This window comes from Eremothecium gossypii, chromosome III (genome assembly GCF_000091025.4).
Source record: "Eremothecium gossypii ATCC 10895 chromosome III, complete sequence".
NCBI lineage: Eukaryota > Fungi > Ascomycota > Saccharomycetes > Saccharomycetales > Saccharomycetaceae > Eremothecium > Eremothecium gossypii.
Window position 1 is genome coordinate 687,600 of NC_005784.3, and position 14,095 is coordinate 701,694.

Below are 14,095 nucleotides of genomic sequence, written 5' to 3' on the forward strand. Positions count from 1 at the left end.
TGCCCACTATCGGTACATTTCTCCCGCCAGTAATTTCTATTTGATTAAACATCAGGAATACTACATAAAAGAGCTAGTATCTCAGAAACGACTTAAGGATTCGTTCCTGTGCAGGAGTCAGTTCGTCCTCTTCGACCTCACTGAGCTCCTCCTCTTTCATTAGAATTGGGCCATGCCAGTCAACTTCTCTTATTTTCTTTCCTTCGAAAATAAAGTCGCGTGACATCAGTTTGTGCACATCTAGACCTTCAATCTTGGCTATCTGCTTGCTAAACTGCCTCTGACATACCGTTATTGTAGATACAAGTTCAACTGGGATATCCTTTTCCTTCGCGATCTGATCGAATAGTGTTCTCACTTCACGTGAAAATGAAGCGATGCTGTCGTACTGATCAGAGTCAACTTTGGCGAGCACTCCAGCAAATGCAGGCTCAAAATTCATAAGAGCTATGAATTCTTTAGTACTCCAATGTGTCGTGACATTCTTCTGCACAAGATGCCTCACGGGATGAAAACCTAAATCGTTTATAATATCGACAGCGTCTAGGCGGGCTTGCGCCGCCTGCTGGCGTCTCACCAGCAGAGTGCTCAGTTCATCGAGCTTCGCAAGGTCATTTAGAAGTACGTCTGCAAATGCCACCCGTTTCAAGATATCCGCCGAATCCATTGAGTTGAACGAGGTGGGGTCGAATATTCTGACCAGTGGTGCTCCCCTTTTCAATTCTCGCTTCATCGACCAGTACTTACATATATCAATAGCTGTCTGCTCTGCCTCTGCTATACCAAACTTATCCAGCAGTTGTTTTAAAATCGTAGCAAAGAGTTGCGGTGCAATTGGCGTCCCGCGGTTCGTCTTCCACCTGTTCCGCGTTGGCGGTTGTTGTGCCTCCGAGCTCGTGGCCCTCTGATTTCCGCGCATGACCATCTCCTTAATATTCTCAAAGTAACGTCTAGTTTTTAGTATTCCAACTTGACAATCGCCCCACCCGGAAGGAGAGTGCTTATCGCAGAAACTTTCTAGCTTCACGCCGGGTCTGAAGTTTTTCGAAGCAGCTTCTGGCACCGTGCATCCACCGAATGTCATAAACAAACCAGCTCTTTTGGCGCAAGTAACATGATAGGCCACAAAACAGTTTTTATTACTGCATTGTATACAAGCGCCACATTTCTGCTTGCAGATATAACAGTTGAGTTTCCACCGACTTCTCGGGACCATATCGATACCTTCAATGGGCTCCATATAGTGCTGATTGGCAAAGAAAAGTTCAGGGATCCAGATTCCACATATTACATGGCCCCAAGAGCCTGTGTCAGTCTGCTTGAATGCACCAGTATTGCTGGGGCAGAAGAGGCAGTTGATTTTCCTGTTCTTTGATATCATGCATCTACGACACAACCACTGGCCTTCAGGTATAAATACAACTCCATAACATTCCTGATGCACCGCTACATCGCAACCGTCGCAGAAAACGATTGCGTTCGAATTGTCAGAATCTGTTCCATTGCATATGGCACAGGACTGGTCCGCAGAACTGCCACTGCCATCATCCGAGCCGTATAGCTCGTAATGCGCTATTGCGGCTTCAGATTCGTGCGTGCTGGACTGCTGGTTCGTGGGGTGCCGCTGCGGAATCTTGCGTTCCAAATAGAACCACTCTATCTCCAATGCCGTTATCAGAATTTCAAAAAGTTCAGCGGAAAGAGCGTTTGCGGATCCACGCGCCTTACCGCTGTTTAAATACTGTAGATACAAATCATCTTGCTCATCCATATCATACTGTACCTTAAAATCCCTCAAATATCGCGATACATCAACAAAGAACTCGTTCTCATTCCGTAGTAAGTCGTCTGTTTTCTTCATATACGCACGGCGGGCAAGATCCACGTTGAGCGTCTGCACGTTACTGCGGTACCCGTACCTGTGGAATACAGCAGGTACGTGATACTTGCCATTCAGCTGAGTCACCTTCACCTTACAGGGTTTGAAACATGTTTTCTTCAACTGCGGTCCCAGCCGTTCCACGGTCACCTTGTTCTTGTAGATGATCTGCTTGAGCGAGCCGCTGGCACGGCTGAGCTGCCGCAGCGCATTGATGCGTGCCTTGTATTCAATATCTTGAAGCGCCGTTTCTTCGCCGCTGGCCGTGAATACAGGTAGTAGTACGGAGTGATTTAGATCTGGGTAGAAGTCTCGATAATGTTTCTCTTCCCTTAGTTTTGGCCCTTCTTCCTGGGCCCGCACAGGCGTCTGACCACTAGACATTATAAAGACATAGAACGCGAGAACCGGAACTCCGTTTTCCTTCCCTCACCTGTCCATATTAATTGGTAACCGATGGTTTGTATGTGTCTCGAAAAGTGACCGAATTTTTCAAATTGGTAATGGCGCCATATGGCCGAAGAATCACACTATAGTCACGTGTACTTATAAAATGTATATAAATACTACCAGCATTCTGAGTGTTAATACCAGATTACTGGGCGCGTCGTCGCATCTATTATAATCCAAAATGTGTCTTTCTTCTCTCTCGCCAGGGCGTAAACGGTTCATTTGGCGTCGGTGCCAGAAGACATACAGGGACCATAAAATCTTATTCCTGAGGAGCGTCAGTGAACAAGAAAACCTTGCCACTGTTATTCCCTCCAACAATCCAGTTTTGCATTGGATGCCAGCTGACCACGGCGGGCACCGTCGATGTCTCCAGGTGGGATAGCTGCTCACCGCGACTGGTGTATATGTCGATGGCACGCTTCATGTTTGCAATGGCAAAGACATCCATGTTCAGCTTGAAGCGAGCCTTGAGTACGCTGACCCAGCGTCCCGATTTACAATTGTGCTGTATGGTGAAGTCTGGCTGCAATTCAGAAGGTAAGTCGGCTCTTGCGTTGAAAAGACGGACCGTGTTGTCATATCCGTTGCAGACAAGCGTATGGTCGATGGGCGCATACGATACAGCGGAAACGGACAGCCTTGAATTGTATGTCGAGACAACCTCGTGACTGGCGTAGTCCTCGTACTGGGACCAGTCAGGTTTGGCCACGGTCTTGCGCAAGTCCCATATACGCAGCGTTCTGTCCAGGGAGGCTGTCGCCACACTGTAGGGCCTGCTGGGGTCAATGGCCATGCATCCGATTTTCTTGTCCGATAGACGCATAATATTCATTGTATCGGGCTTGGTACGGAGGTCTCGTTGAGCAAATTCGCCTCCTAGGGTGGTGAGCATGACCACGTTCGGACTGTCATAGCTGAACTGGCAGTCGCTGATCCCGAGCGTGTCACCATGTTCATTTTGAAAGTGGAGCAGCTCGTCGCTTTTTAGCGACTGCATGTCAATAGACCGCAATGCGCCGTCGTAGGAGGCAGCTAGAATCTTGCTAGAGTCTGTGGGGAACACCTCTATTTTGCTGACATTCCTGGAAAAAAGCTTGAAGCGGGTGATATCTGGGACGGAGTCCGGATGCTCTGGGTCCGGGTTTTCGTCCGCAACGTTCCACAGCCCCACCGTGCCCGCTGTGTCACCGCCGACTATCAGCTTCTTCTCCTGGGAAGGATGGAAGCAGAGTGCCGTAACCCGCTCGTGCACAATGGCCAACTCCTTCGGGTCAAAAACGTCATACTGCTGCAGCCGCATCTCCTCTCGCAGCCGCTGCACCTCTGGATTCGGCTTCTGATGCCGCTGCAGCTCCTCGAAGAAGTCACCGCCGGAAAAGCTCTTATCGGCATACCGCCGAAACTTCTCCAGGAGCTCGCCATCGTCCTCCGACTTGATGAGGTCGCTAAGCTTTATGTCACCGACCACGCGCGCCTCCTTCAGCTCTTTCCACTCCTCTTCCTGTTTCACATTCTGTGCTGTGTCGCTCCCCGCGCCGGCCTCGCCTTCCACATCAGCGGCCTCCCCTCGCAGACGCCTGGAACGCCTAGTCGGAATAGGTGCTGGTTTCGCCTCCCTCTTAACAGGGGCCTTGCCCTGTTTTTTCTTAACTGCCCCGCCCGATGCCTTCCGATGGTCTTCGATGCCTGCCTCGCTTCTTATCCTGGCAGGGATACCTGCAAGGTTGAGTTTCTTCAGCAATTCATTATTGCGCTTAATATTCTCCAGGCGCCGCTTATTAAACTCGCTATTGGCCGTCATTTCACGATGCGATACCGAGCTTTTTGGTGCAGAATGGGCTGCGCGTCGTTGCAGGGAATCATCCAGTTTGGCAGTTTCACATACTAAACGTACATGAAAAATTCAGATAGCGAACCCATCACCAGACCCAAAGGGAACGTCCGCACACTGGAATTCAGTATATACTAGGCTAACGAAATGGTTAGCAACATTCTATCAGTATTTAACCCTCCACCATCGCGCGACCTAACAGAGGAGGAAACCAAGGACTGCCTTCCATGCCAGCTTATGAGTTCTGCGTTTGCACTAGGCTTTGGTTCCTATCTGCTCAGCGGGCGTGCGTTCCGCTATAACGAGAAAGACAAGGCCAAAGGAATTACTTTGGAAGAGTTCAACAGATACAATCCAGCATGGTGGAGAAACTCTCTGCGGACGGTGGGCGGCGCGCTGGTGCTGTTGGGGGTGGTTCGCGGCACCGAAGGCTGGCTGTGGAACTCAGACAAATATACCAAGGAGAAGAACAGCAGGTAAAAAGACATTGCTCTATGAATACATGCATATACGTGATACATAGATGTTATACGTCGGGAGAGGGGCGCGGGCGGCGCGGCGCGCTACCTGCCGCTCCTAGCGGCCATGGCAGCCTGGGCGGAGCGCTCGAGCTGCCTGTTGACGAGCCTTGCGCGCTCCATTTCCTCGCGCTGGATCATCTTATCCGCTTTGATGCGCTTTTTAATCTTTTTACACCAATGTCTGAATGTCCTTTGATAATCGTCGCTGTCGTTGTACTTGGTTATGTAGCGGTGAGTCATAAGCTCCTGCAGGGAAGAGCGCTTACGCTCGTCCTTCACACAACAGCAGTTAACGAAGTCCATAATATCCGCCGAAAAGTCGCCGCTTGCCGGAAGCGAGGGCGGCTCTTCGTTGACTATCCTCTGCAGTAGATCTAAAATGCCTTCGGGAGTATCGTTGTGGCCGCCAAGTGGGAACTCGCCTGTCACTAGTTCTATAATCATTAATCCTAGGGACCAGACGTCCCCCTTGGTATTATAACAACTACCCTGTATGCGTTCTGGCGACATATATGTGGAGGTGCCCACGAAGGTGTCAGCAATGGAATCGATCATTTTCTTTGAGACACCGAAGTCGCATATTTTGACAAAGCCTTTGGAGTTTATAAGGATGTTCGATGGCTTGATATCACGGTGGATGATCTTGTAGTCCTGATATAAATATGATAGCCCGTTTAGAACTGCGTAAGAGATCTTGGAGAGTGACAGTTCGGTGAACCACGAGGTAGAAGCGTTCATAGGAACCTTGTTTCTGCTGCAGTACCGCCTGTAGGTACTGGAGATCTTGTCCAACGAGCCACAGTCCATGTACTCCATCAAGATGATGATTTCGTGGTTTTTTATCGCGGTGTAGTAGGCACCATAGAAACCAACTATGTTCTTCTGCTCCTTCACATTCTTCATGATCGTGAGCTCACGCATCAATTGGTTTTTGACGAGCTCGCTGTTTTCAACAGGGATGGATTTCTTGGCGATGATTCGAGAGTCTGGCACGTGGAGGGTCTTAACCACAGTCCCAGAATTGCCGGCCCCAATCTTGCCTAGCTGCACGAGATCTTCCAGCTGGATGTCGTTGTTATCATCCTGGAATATAGATAGCCGGGAGAACTTGGTCGACAATCGGTTGTCGCGTTTATTGCTCGTGATCTTGCTGGGCACAATGGGGCTTACGCTAGTCGATGAGTCCGAGTTTGTTGGACTGGGCTGCGCGATGACAACTTTCGACTTCACGCCCTCTGGTTCAATGTTCAAGTTGAGGGGCTTCTGCATGCGCTTCATGCGCAGCGTCATGCACGGCTTCCCCCCGCGTAGCTGGTTGTCCGGCGTTCCGTTGTGAAACAGACCCGGCCGCTGGGTGGCCGGTTCCGCAGCGCGCTGGCTACTAGCCATGTCCAGGACACCCTGTACTGATGCAGGACCCGGTACGCTCCCCAGGCCCCAGACCGGCTCTGGGCTCCGCATGGGCCTGGCCCCGGCCTTGAGCAGCGTCGGCGCCCCCGAAAGCCTGTCCTCCGTCGCGCGCAGTATGTCACCCCTTGCTGCGCCCTCCAGCTCCTCACTGCCTCCGGCCTCGAGCGTCAATTTCTTGAGGTTCTTACGTTTCAGGCTCTTGGTTTGAAAGATGTGTTGACTCATCTGCTTCTATTATTGGCCATCTGCACGCAAATACGCACTTAGTTCGCTGCTCGTGATAAGAACCCCAGTAATGCAAAGATAAACGCTGCAACAGGTACCGTCTAGTCCTGGTGAAGCGATTCTTGTCGCTTCGAAGATCCGTTAATATATTCTGCGAGCCCACTGCCTGAAATATTGCGGGCCTGCTTTTTTACACGTCCAAATAGACACACAGAGCGCATCGCCAGTCGCACCGCTTTGGCTAATGTACTCATAACGCGCAGACTGCCGCGCCTGGTTCCTAGCTGGTCATCTGCGCTGGCCGAGATGAGCCCCTGTGGGTCACGTGATACAAACAGTGCAACATCGATAAAACACCGATCCGGGTGTGTGGGTGTGTTGGAAACTGTCACGTGATTGGAATTCAAGCGTGCGAGACCCGCTATCTCTTGGGGTGGTTCGCTCGGCTGACGGCATCATTGAATCCATCAGACAGGGACCGTTCACGAGCGTCGGCGCACTCGTAGAGCTCACCATTATCTCTAGTAGTGTCCCATTACTTACTCATCGCTGTCGTCCTTGGTGTCCGGCGTGTGAGCTCGCAGATCATTGCTTACGACACCGCAGGTGCCACGCCGGTCGTCACGTGACTAGCGTAGATCGCTGGCTCTAATATGTCGGTTCATCGACAGATGCCAAGCATCAAACGGGCCGTCACTATCCCGCATACCAGCGTGGTGGACAGTACAACCGCCATATAAGCGCGGTATGGCCTCTTTATGGCTCTCTCCGTTCACCTGGCGCGCGATTGAGGAGAGAGAAGGAGCCTGCGTTTCTGGTCGCGCGATCGGGCAATAACGATAGCACCTAATGAAGCATTAATGTCCCTCATTTATTTGTGCGGGGTGCCCCTATACCTAGACAGGAATTTTCTAGCTAAGCGCGTCCTAACAGTCAGTCCTTATCTCTGTGCCATATCGCTATCGTGGTATGCCTTCCCGTACCAGTACGCGGCACCCACACACATCCAGTTTCTTCTACATCACCATGAACGTGCATCGCGGTTGCACGTGCGTAGATCATTTACATAATAAAGCGTGGAGCCGCTCAGCTGGCTGCGGACCGGCGGTGGGCGTCGGGAGCCTCACCAGTGCTCGACGCAAAGGGCGCACGTTGCTGAAGCACCAATGCTGCCCTGGTCTTCGCACGACCACCAGCGGAGCCTCCGCCGGTAAGGCACGTGACGTGGCACATGACTATGCATTATAATCACGCGGGACGAATGTTTGGGACCGAGCTTTCACGAAAAATTTTCTGGAACCCAGCTCTTGCACAGTTCGGGTGGCAAACAACAGAAGGATAATATAACAACGACACATACCATCCGAGCAGCAGTGCCGACGATTTACTGCTATCTTTGATCACGTACCAGGACTCCCGCAAACGAACTTAAGGGCTAGAGTGATCTCAGATAGATATAGACCACCAAAGCGAGTACACATAATATAGACGATGAGCGAGGATTGGAAAAAAAAGCTGAACATCCCCAAGAAGGATACAAGGCCGCAGACGGATGACGTGTTGAACACCAAGGGGAATACGTTCGAAGATTTCTACTTGCGGCGCGAGCTCTTGATGGGAATCTTTGAGGCGGGATTCGAAAGGCCATCGCCGATCCAGGAGGAGGCGATTCCAATCGCGTTGGCACGGCGGGACATCCTAGCGCGCGCGAAAAACGGCACGGGGAAGACGGCGGCATTTGTGATTCCGACGCTGGAGATCGTCAAGCCGAAGGTTAATAAGATTCAGGCGTTGATAATGGTTCCCACGCGAGAGCTGGCACTGCAGACATCGCAGGTGGTGCGCACTCTGGGCAAGCACTGCGGGATATCATGTATGGTCACGACCGGCGGGACGAACCTGCGGGACGATATAATGAGGTTGAACGAGCCTGTACATGTTCTGGTTGGTACTCCTGGTAGAGTATTGGATTTAGCGTCACGGAAGGTGGCGGACTTGAGCGAGTGCTCCCTCTTCGTGATGGACGAGGCCGACAAAATGCTGAGTCGCGATTTCAAGTCGCTGGTCGAACAGATCCTATCTTTCTTACCGCAGAATCACCAGTCGCTGCTCTTTAGTGCGACCTTTCCTCTCACTGTTAAAGAATTCATGGTAAAACACCTTAATAAGCCGTACGAGATTAACCTGATGGACGAACTAACGTTGAAGGGTATTACGCAGTACTACGCATTTGTGGAGGAACGGCAAAAGTTGCATTGCTTGAATACGTTGTTCAGCAAACTACAGATTAACCAAGCTATAATATTTTGTAACTCTACCAACCGGGTCGAGTTACTAGCCAAGAAAATCACCGATCTAGGCTATTCATGCTACTATTCTCATGCGAGGATGAAACAGCAGGAAAGAAACAAGGTGTTTCACGAGTTTCGCCAAGGCAAAGTCAGAACCTTGGTGTGCTCTGACCTACTAACCCGTGGTATAGATATACAGGCCGTCAATGTTGTCATCAACTTTGACTTCCCAAAAACTGCAGAGACCTATCTCCATCGTATTGGCCGGTCCGGAAGATTTGGTCACCTTGGTTTGGCAATCAATCTCATTAACTGGAACGACCGTTTCAACTTGTACAAAATCGAACAGGAATTGGGAACAGAGATTGCAGCTATCCCGGCGCAAATAGACAAATCTCTCTACGTGGCAGAGGACACTAGCGCTGTCCCAGTCCCCTTTCCTCTAGACACAATGCAAGGCAATGCTAGAGCTGCTCAGCAAATGCCACATCCTCAGCAGCAAGCGCAACTCGGAGGTATGCCGCAGCCCATCCCCCAGCAGATACAGCCCCCCCTCGCCCACCAACAAGCCCAGCCTCCTCCACAGGTATATCCTCCTCAAATGTATCACCAGGGCATCCCACCCCAACAGTTTGCTAACCCCCCGCAATTTTAACTGTCGCCTACCTAGGTTGCTAGATTTTCACCTGTGACCTATGTTCATTTTCTTTACCTTTTTGTTACAAAACCAGCGAGCCTCTATACATTAAAACCACCAGTTCCAACAATTTAAACCGTTAAATATGAGCCTATGAAGTCAAGAGATAAAGGACCATTATACAACTACCGGTTAATATCCATGTGGGTTATTGTTATCCATTTGACCCCACCTGTAGTGCCACAGTTGCCATACCGTGAGCCGTACTGTAATTACATGCTTGCATCATCCAACTAATACCATTGTGAAATCATTGTGTGGTCAGGGGTTTAGACCCGCGACGAATTTAATGATTGATGATCCGTTAAACTTTCTAAAATTGCATTAAACAGACGTTGGTGTCGGACAATGTTTGCCAGACTATATTCCGTTTCTATCACCGATATTATGGCCAGGCGCTAGAAGTCAACGGAACCACTAATTCCATTATGGATTATGTATATATAATCTACCGTTCGAAATAAAAAAACCCAAAAAAAACCCAAAATAAAAAAAAAAATTAAAAAAAAAATTAAAAAGCGTGCCAAAAAGACGCTCCATCTCACCCAAAAGGTATACTGTGCCATATTCCGATAGGCCTGTTTCCTGGTCTACTACACCAAGTGGCTGTGTATCTTGACTTACGCTGGAATACCATCGTTCGGCCAGACCGGCCTTACTGCACTGAACGAGTGTTCTTATCATATGCGGCAGCTCTCATAGAGCTACACAGAACTCTCAATATATATGTACTTACTACACTCATATAGATGATAAGAACTTGTTCTCCAGCTTGATCACCTGAGCTGCCCTGCAATTGCAGATATCAGCTCGGCTCATCCGCATGATCTTCGTCATTGCAAATCTACTATAAAGGGTAGTTTTACGGGATCATTTTTTGTGCCATCCCACCCGCGCGCAGCTATATTATAGCTTGAAGCAAAGATCCTCATGGCCTCATTCGATATCAACCAGGAACGTGCTGTGATCCAGGATGCTGCTGAATTCTTGAATGGTGAGATCACTGCGCACTTCGGTGCAACGTGCGAATTTAAGCCAAGGGTCCTGATCATCTGCGGATCAGGATTGGGCGGCATCTCTCATGTGATTTCCAGTAATCCTCAGCCTCTATCCGTTCCATACTCTGCCATTCCAGGGTTCAAGGCCAGTACGATTGTAGGGCATGCTGGAGACTTGTTATTTGGTTTCATGAACAAGACTCCTGTTGTTCTCATGAAGGGTCGGCTGCATGGTTATGAAGGTAATACAGCGCAGGAAATTACCCGTCCAATCCGTATTCTCAACGAATTGGGGTCAATTGGTGTATTGGTCGTGACAAACGCAGCGGGGGCGGTGAACCCCGAGTTCAGCGCTTGTGAGCTCATGTGTATCAACGACCATATCAGTTTCCCAGGGCTATGTGGATTTCATCCCCTCCGCGGCCCGAACTTCGATGAAACTGGGCCGCGATTCCTTGCTACGAGTGATGCCTACGACCTTAAATTGCGCCAGCTACTATTTTCCAAACACAAGGAGCTTGGAATTGCTCGGCGTCTACATGAAGGTGTGTACGCACACGTATCGGGCCCTACGTTTGAGAGTAGGGCGGAATCACGTTTGATTAGGCTTGTGGGGGCAGACTGCGTTGGAATGAGCACAGTTCCTGAAGTGGTTGTCGCGCGCCATTGCGGCTGGCGGGTTCTCGCGCTATCGCTTATTACCAACTGTGTCGTACTATCTCCTGCTGCCAGCGCTTTGGATACGAACCCTGTACCTTTGGATTTGGGCAAGGCAGAACACTCAGAGGTTATTGTAAACGCCGCAGCTGCGTCCGCTGACGTAGAGCAGTTGGTCGAAGCGGTGGTTGGTGCACTTTAGGCTGGTTTCGGAAACTGCATTTGCGTTTCCGCTGTGTAAGTACAAACTACAATTTTACGCTCTATACGTATTATAACAAGATAACACATACTATTTCTGAGTACAAAAATGTGCGGGGGTGATCATTGCTCTATTTCGGCCGCGGATTCCCACTTGCCCTCGAGGTTTTCCTTCCATAGTGTAACCTTGTTGTCCCCACCAGATAATGCTAGAATGTTTCCCGATAGTGACCAGCTAGCTCTCCATAAAACGTCTGGGAACTTGTCTTCTTTTAGGAGGGTCTTTGTCCATGGACCCTGGTTGTTTTCCTGGGTCCAAATAATACATGTGCGGTCCTGTGAAACGGTGGCGAGGTATGCGCGTGGGAGAACTGACGGAGACCAGGCCACATCCCGTACCCAGTCCGCGTGGGCGGCTAGCGTGTCCTCTAACAGGTAGGTATTCGCCTCCGGGTTGTACTTCCAGATCTTCACGAGGTTGTCGGCCCCGCCGGTCGCAATCCGGCGTAGGTGCTGTGACTGCTGTCCGTCGTCTTCGATCGTGGCGGGCGCCCAGCATGCGGCGTTGACACCAATGGCATGTGCGTCGATGATGATCGGCGACGTCGTGCCGTTCTCTTTGAACTCAACCACCGAGAACTTGCCGTCGCTGGAGGAGCACAGCAAAAGAGGCCCGTACTCGTGTGGCGCCCACTTGACCGAATTGACGGACGCAGAGTGCACCTCATAGGCCGCGATTTGCGACCAGCGCCCGTTTTCCTCCTTCCATATCAACACCTTGCCATCGTAGGAGCACGACGCCAAAATAACCCCGAATTTGGGGTGTGCCCAGTCAACCTGCCACACTGGACCCTCATGGCCGTGCAGCGAGTCTACTAGCTTGTGTGAATCCCCATCGACTTCGAAGATCTGGATTGTCTTGTCCGAAGAACATGTTGCCAGGCGCTTTCCGTAGTAATCGAGAACCGCATCGTGGATTAGCTCGGTATGTGCATTCGTAATCGTCACCATATTGACAATCGGACCTAGCTGGTGGAATTGTGGTAGGTATTCGAGGCGGCGAGGACCACCTTCAAGAGTGTCAAGGATAGAGACACGAAGCACTTGGTATGGGTGGCAATAGCCATGTGCGGGTAACACTTTGTGCCGTCGCCGGTGATGTGAATAAGGCTCATCGCCAGCAGATGAGGCAGGTAGCGCCACTTCACCTGAGCGGCGAGGATCCAAAAACCCTCAGGGCCATTTACTAGTCCATCGGAGGCAGGCAGTGACCGCGGTGTTTGTCGATGTACGAGCCTGTATCGAATTACGTGCTGGAGGAGCTGCGGGAGCAGATACCGAAGATCAGTGTTCGGGGCGAGCCGGAGAGCATACTGCTGTCATGTCTATACCAGGAGCTGCTCTCGCGGGTCATTGAGGAGTCCAAGCGTTTTGCAGACAGGGACAGCACCAAGCACATCACAGCCGAGCACCTAGATGAGGCGGTGGAGGCGTTGCTGGGAGATGTAGACCGAGGCGCGGACGGGGCATGGCCTTGATGTAAGTCTATGTACAGGATATTAGCTTTCAAAATGCATGGTTGGGGTACTTCAGCGTTTCCACCATGGAAAGGGCGCTGGCGGCGTCGTTTTTGTTGAGCACGAAGAGGCCCTGGAGCTGCGCGGTCGACACTGGGACGCCTAGCGCGACGGCCTTGGCGACAAACTCCGCGCAGAGCGCCGAGTCGTCCGGGTAGAAGCGCAGGAACATCTGCTCGATCTGGTGCGGCGTTGCGTTCCCCACAAGGACCTTGTAGTCGATGCGGCCCGGGCGCAGCACGGCGGGGTCGAGGACCTCGGGATGGTTGGTGGTCATAAAGGTGATCATCTCCTCACTGGAGGCGACGCCGTCCAGGGCGTTGAGCAGCCCGCTGAACGTGACGCCGTTGGTGTAACCGTCGTCGTTCTTCTTGCGCTTGACAAAGGCGGCGTCGATGTCCTCGAGCAGCATGATACTGCGCTCGGGCAGGTTGTTCATGAGGTAGTTCAGGCGGTCGTCCGTGAGATTGCTGTCTGCAAGGTTCATGATGCAGATGTTGTAGTCGAGCTCGCCGGCCAGTGCCTGGATGAAGCTGGTTTTCCCGCTGCCCGGGGGGCCGTATAGCAGGTAGCCGCGGCGGTACGGTATGCCGCGCTCGTGGTACCAGCTGCCGTTCTTCAGGAACTCCTGCACGTCGCCGAGGATCGCCTCCTTGACGCCCCGGTCGAAGATCACGCTCGACAGCATGCGCTTCGCCTTGGGCTGCCCGAAGGGCCGCCATTCGTTCGCCCACGATGTGTAGACCACCGTCTTGCCCGTCTGCGCCTTCACGGCCAGCCGCTTCGCGTCCTGCAGCAGGTCCGTGAATAGCCCGCGGTCGCGGTACAGCGTGGTCAGCTTCACGGTCTCGAACGGCGTCCCGTTCGAAAAGTTGGCAATCTGGCCCGAGCGCTCGCGCTTCACCAGCATGAACGCGCCCTTGTACCGGATCAGGTGTGTCCCCGGGCCCGGCACAAAGCTGATGTTCGTGGTCACCGACCCATTGTTGTGCTGCATGTAGTTTGTCTCCACAGAGAGGTGCCGCGATGACCTGCTCGGGTGCTGCGCCATCCACTGCAAAAACCACAGGTACGACTTGTCCTTCGACGGGATCTCCAGGTCCACCAGCATCTGGTGGTACGCGAGGCTGCTCAGCCGGATCACGCCCTTGCGCAGAACCGCGATTGTAGTCCCCAGCACCATCAGCCCACCGCCTGCAGCGAAGTAAGGATTGCCCTCCACCACTTGTCTGAACAACCCCTTCGCCATGCCGCCCATGGATCCGTCAGACTCATTCCGGACTTTCTCCAGATCAATCTGCGGTACCCCACTAACGCCTGACATGATTCTTGCGGCCTGTGTGCTATGTATAGCT

General features: G+C 51.6%; 9 protein-coding genes across 9 annotated transcripts; 4 read left to right on the forward strand and 5 right to left on the reverse strand.

Moving 5' to 3' along the window:
- Positions 1 to 73: 73 nt before the first annotated feature.
- On the reverse strand, positions 74 to 2,263 carry NTO1 (Nto1p; the record flags this gene model as incomplete). Its single annotated transcript, NM_208948.1, has 1 exon — positions 74 to 2,263. The coding sequence occupies one exon, from the start codon at positions 2,261 to 2,263 to the stop codon at positions 74 to 76; it is 2,190 nt and encodes a 729-aa protein (NP_983595.1).
- A 328-nt stretch (positions 2,264 to 2,591) lies between these two features.
- Positions 2,592 to 4,133, reverse strand: CMR1 (Cmr1p; the record flags this gene model as incomplete). The annotated part of the gene is made up of 1 exon (NM_208949.1): positions 2,592 to 4,133. One exon carries the CDS (start codon positions 4,131 to 4,133, stop codon positions 2,592 to 2,594), a length of 1,542 nt encoding a protein of 513 aa, NP_983596.1.
- Positions 4,134 to 4,310: 177 nt separating this feature from the next.
- DMO2 (Dmo2p) lies at positions 4,311 to 4,643 on the forward strand (the record flags this gene model as incomplete). Its single annotated transcript, NM_208950.1, has 1 exon — positions 4,311 to 4,643. One exon carries the CDS (start codon positions 4,311 to 4,313, stop codon positions 4,641 to 4,643), a length of 333 nt encoding a protein of 110 aa, NP_983597.1.
- An 83-nt stretch (positions 4,644 to 4,726) lies between these two features.
- On the reverse strand, positions 4,727 to 6,319 carry STE7 (mitogen-activated protein kinase kinase STE7; the record flags this gene model as incomplete). The annotated part of the gene is made up of 1 exon (NM_208951.1): positions 4,727 to 6,319. One exon carries the CDS (start codon positions 6,317 to 6,319, stop codon positions 4,727 to 4,729), a length of 1,593 nt encoding a protein of 530 aa, NP_983598.1.
- A 1,491-nt stretch (positions 6,320 to 7,810) lies between these two features.
- DHH1 (DExD/H-box ATP-dependent RNA helicase DHH1) lies at positions 7,811 to 9,265 on the forward strand (the record flags this gene model as incomplete). Its single annotated transcript, NM_208952.1, has 1 exon — positions 7,811 to 9,265. One exon carries the CDS (start codon positions 7,811 to 7,813, stop codon positions 9,263 to 9,265), a length of 1,455 nt encoding a protein of 484 aa, NP_983599.1.
- Positions 9,266 to 10,237: 972 nt separating this feature from the next.
- Positions 10,238 to 11,164, forward strand: PNP1 (purine-nucleoside phosphorylase; the record flags this gene model as incomplete). The annotated part of the gene is made up of 1 exon (NM_208953.1): positions 10,238 to 11,164. The coding sequence occupies one exon, from the start codon at positions 10,238 to 10,240 to the stop codon at positions 11,162 to 11,164; it is 927 nt and encodes a 308-aa protein (NP_983600.1).
- Positions 11,165 to 11,286: 122 nt separating this feature from the next.
- Positions 11,287 to 12,174, reverse strand: SEC13 (GTPase-activating protein SEC13; the record flags this gene model as incomplete). The annotated part of the gene is made up of 1 exon (NM_208954.1): positions 11,287 to 12,174. The coding sequence occupies one exon, from the start codon at positions 12,172 to 12,174 to the stop codon at positions 11,287 to 11,289; it is 888 nt and encodes a 295-aa protein (NP_983601.1).
- A 275-nt stretch (positions 12,175 to 12,449) lies between these two features.
- On the forward strand, positions 12,450 to 12,701 carry AGOS_ACR199WA (ACR199WAp; the record flags this gene model as incomplete). Its single annotated transcript, NM_001355306.1, has 1 exon — positions 12,450 to 12,701. The coding sequence occupies one exon, from the start codon at positions 12,450 to 12,452 to the stop codon at positions 12,699 to 12,701; it is 252 nt and encodes an 83-aa protein (NP_001342248.1).
- A 28-nt stretch (positions 12,702 to 12,729) lies between these two features.
- Positions 12,730 to 14,064, reverse strand: BCS1 (bifunctional AAA family ATPase chaperone/translocase BCS1; the record flags this gene model as incomplete). Its single annotated transcript, NM_208955.1, has 1 exon — positions 12,730 to 14,064. One exon carries the CDS (start codon positions 14,062 to 14,064, stop codon positions 12,730 to 12,732), a length of 1,335 nt encoding a protein of 444 aa, NP_983602.1.
- Positions 14,065 to 14,095: the final 31 nt, after the last annotated feature.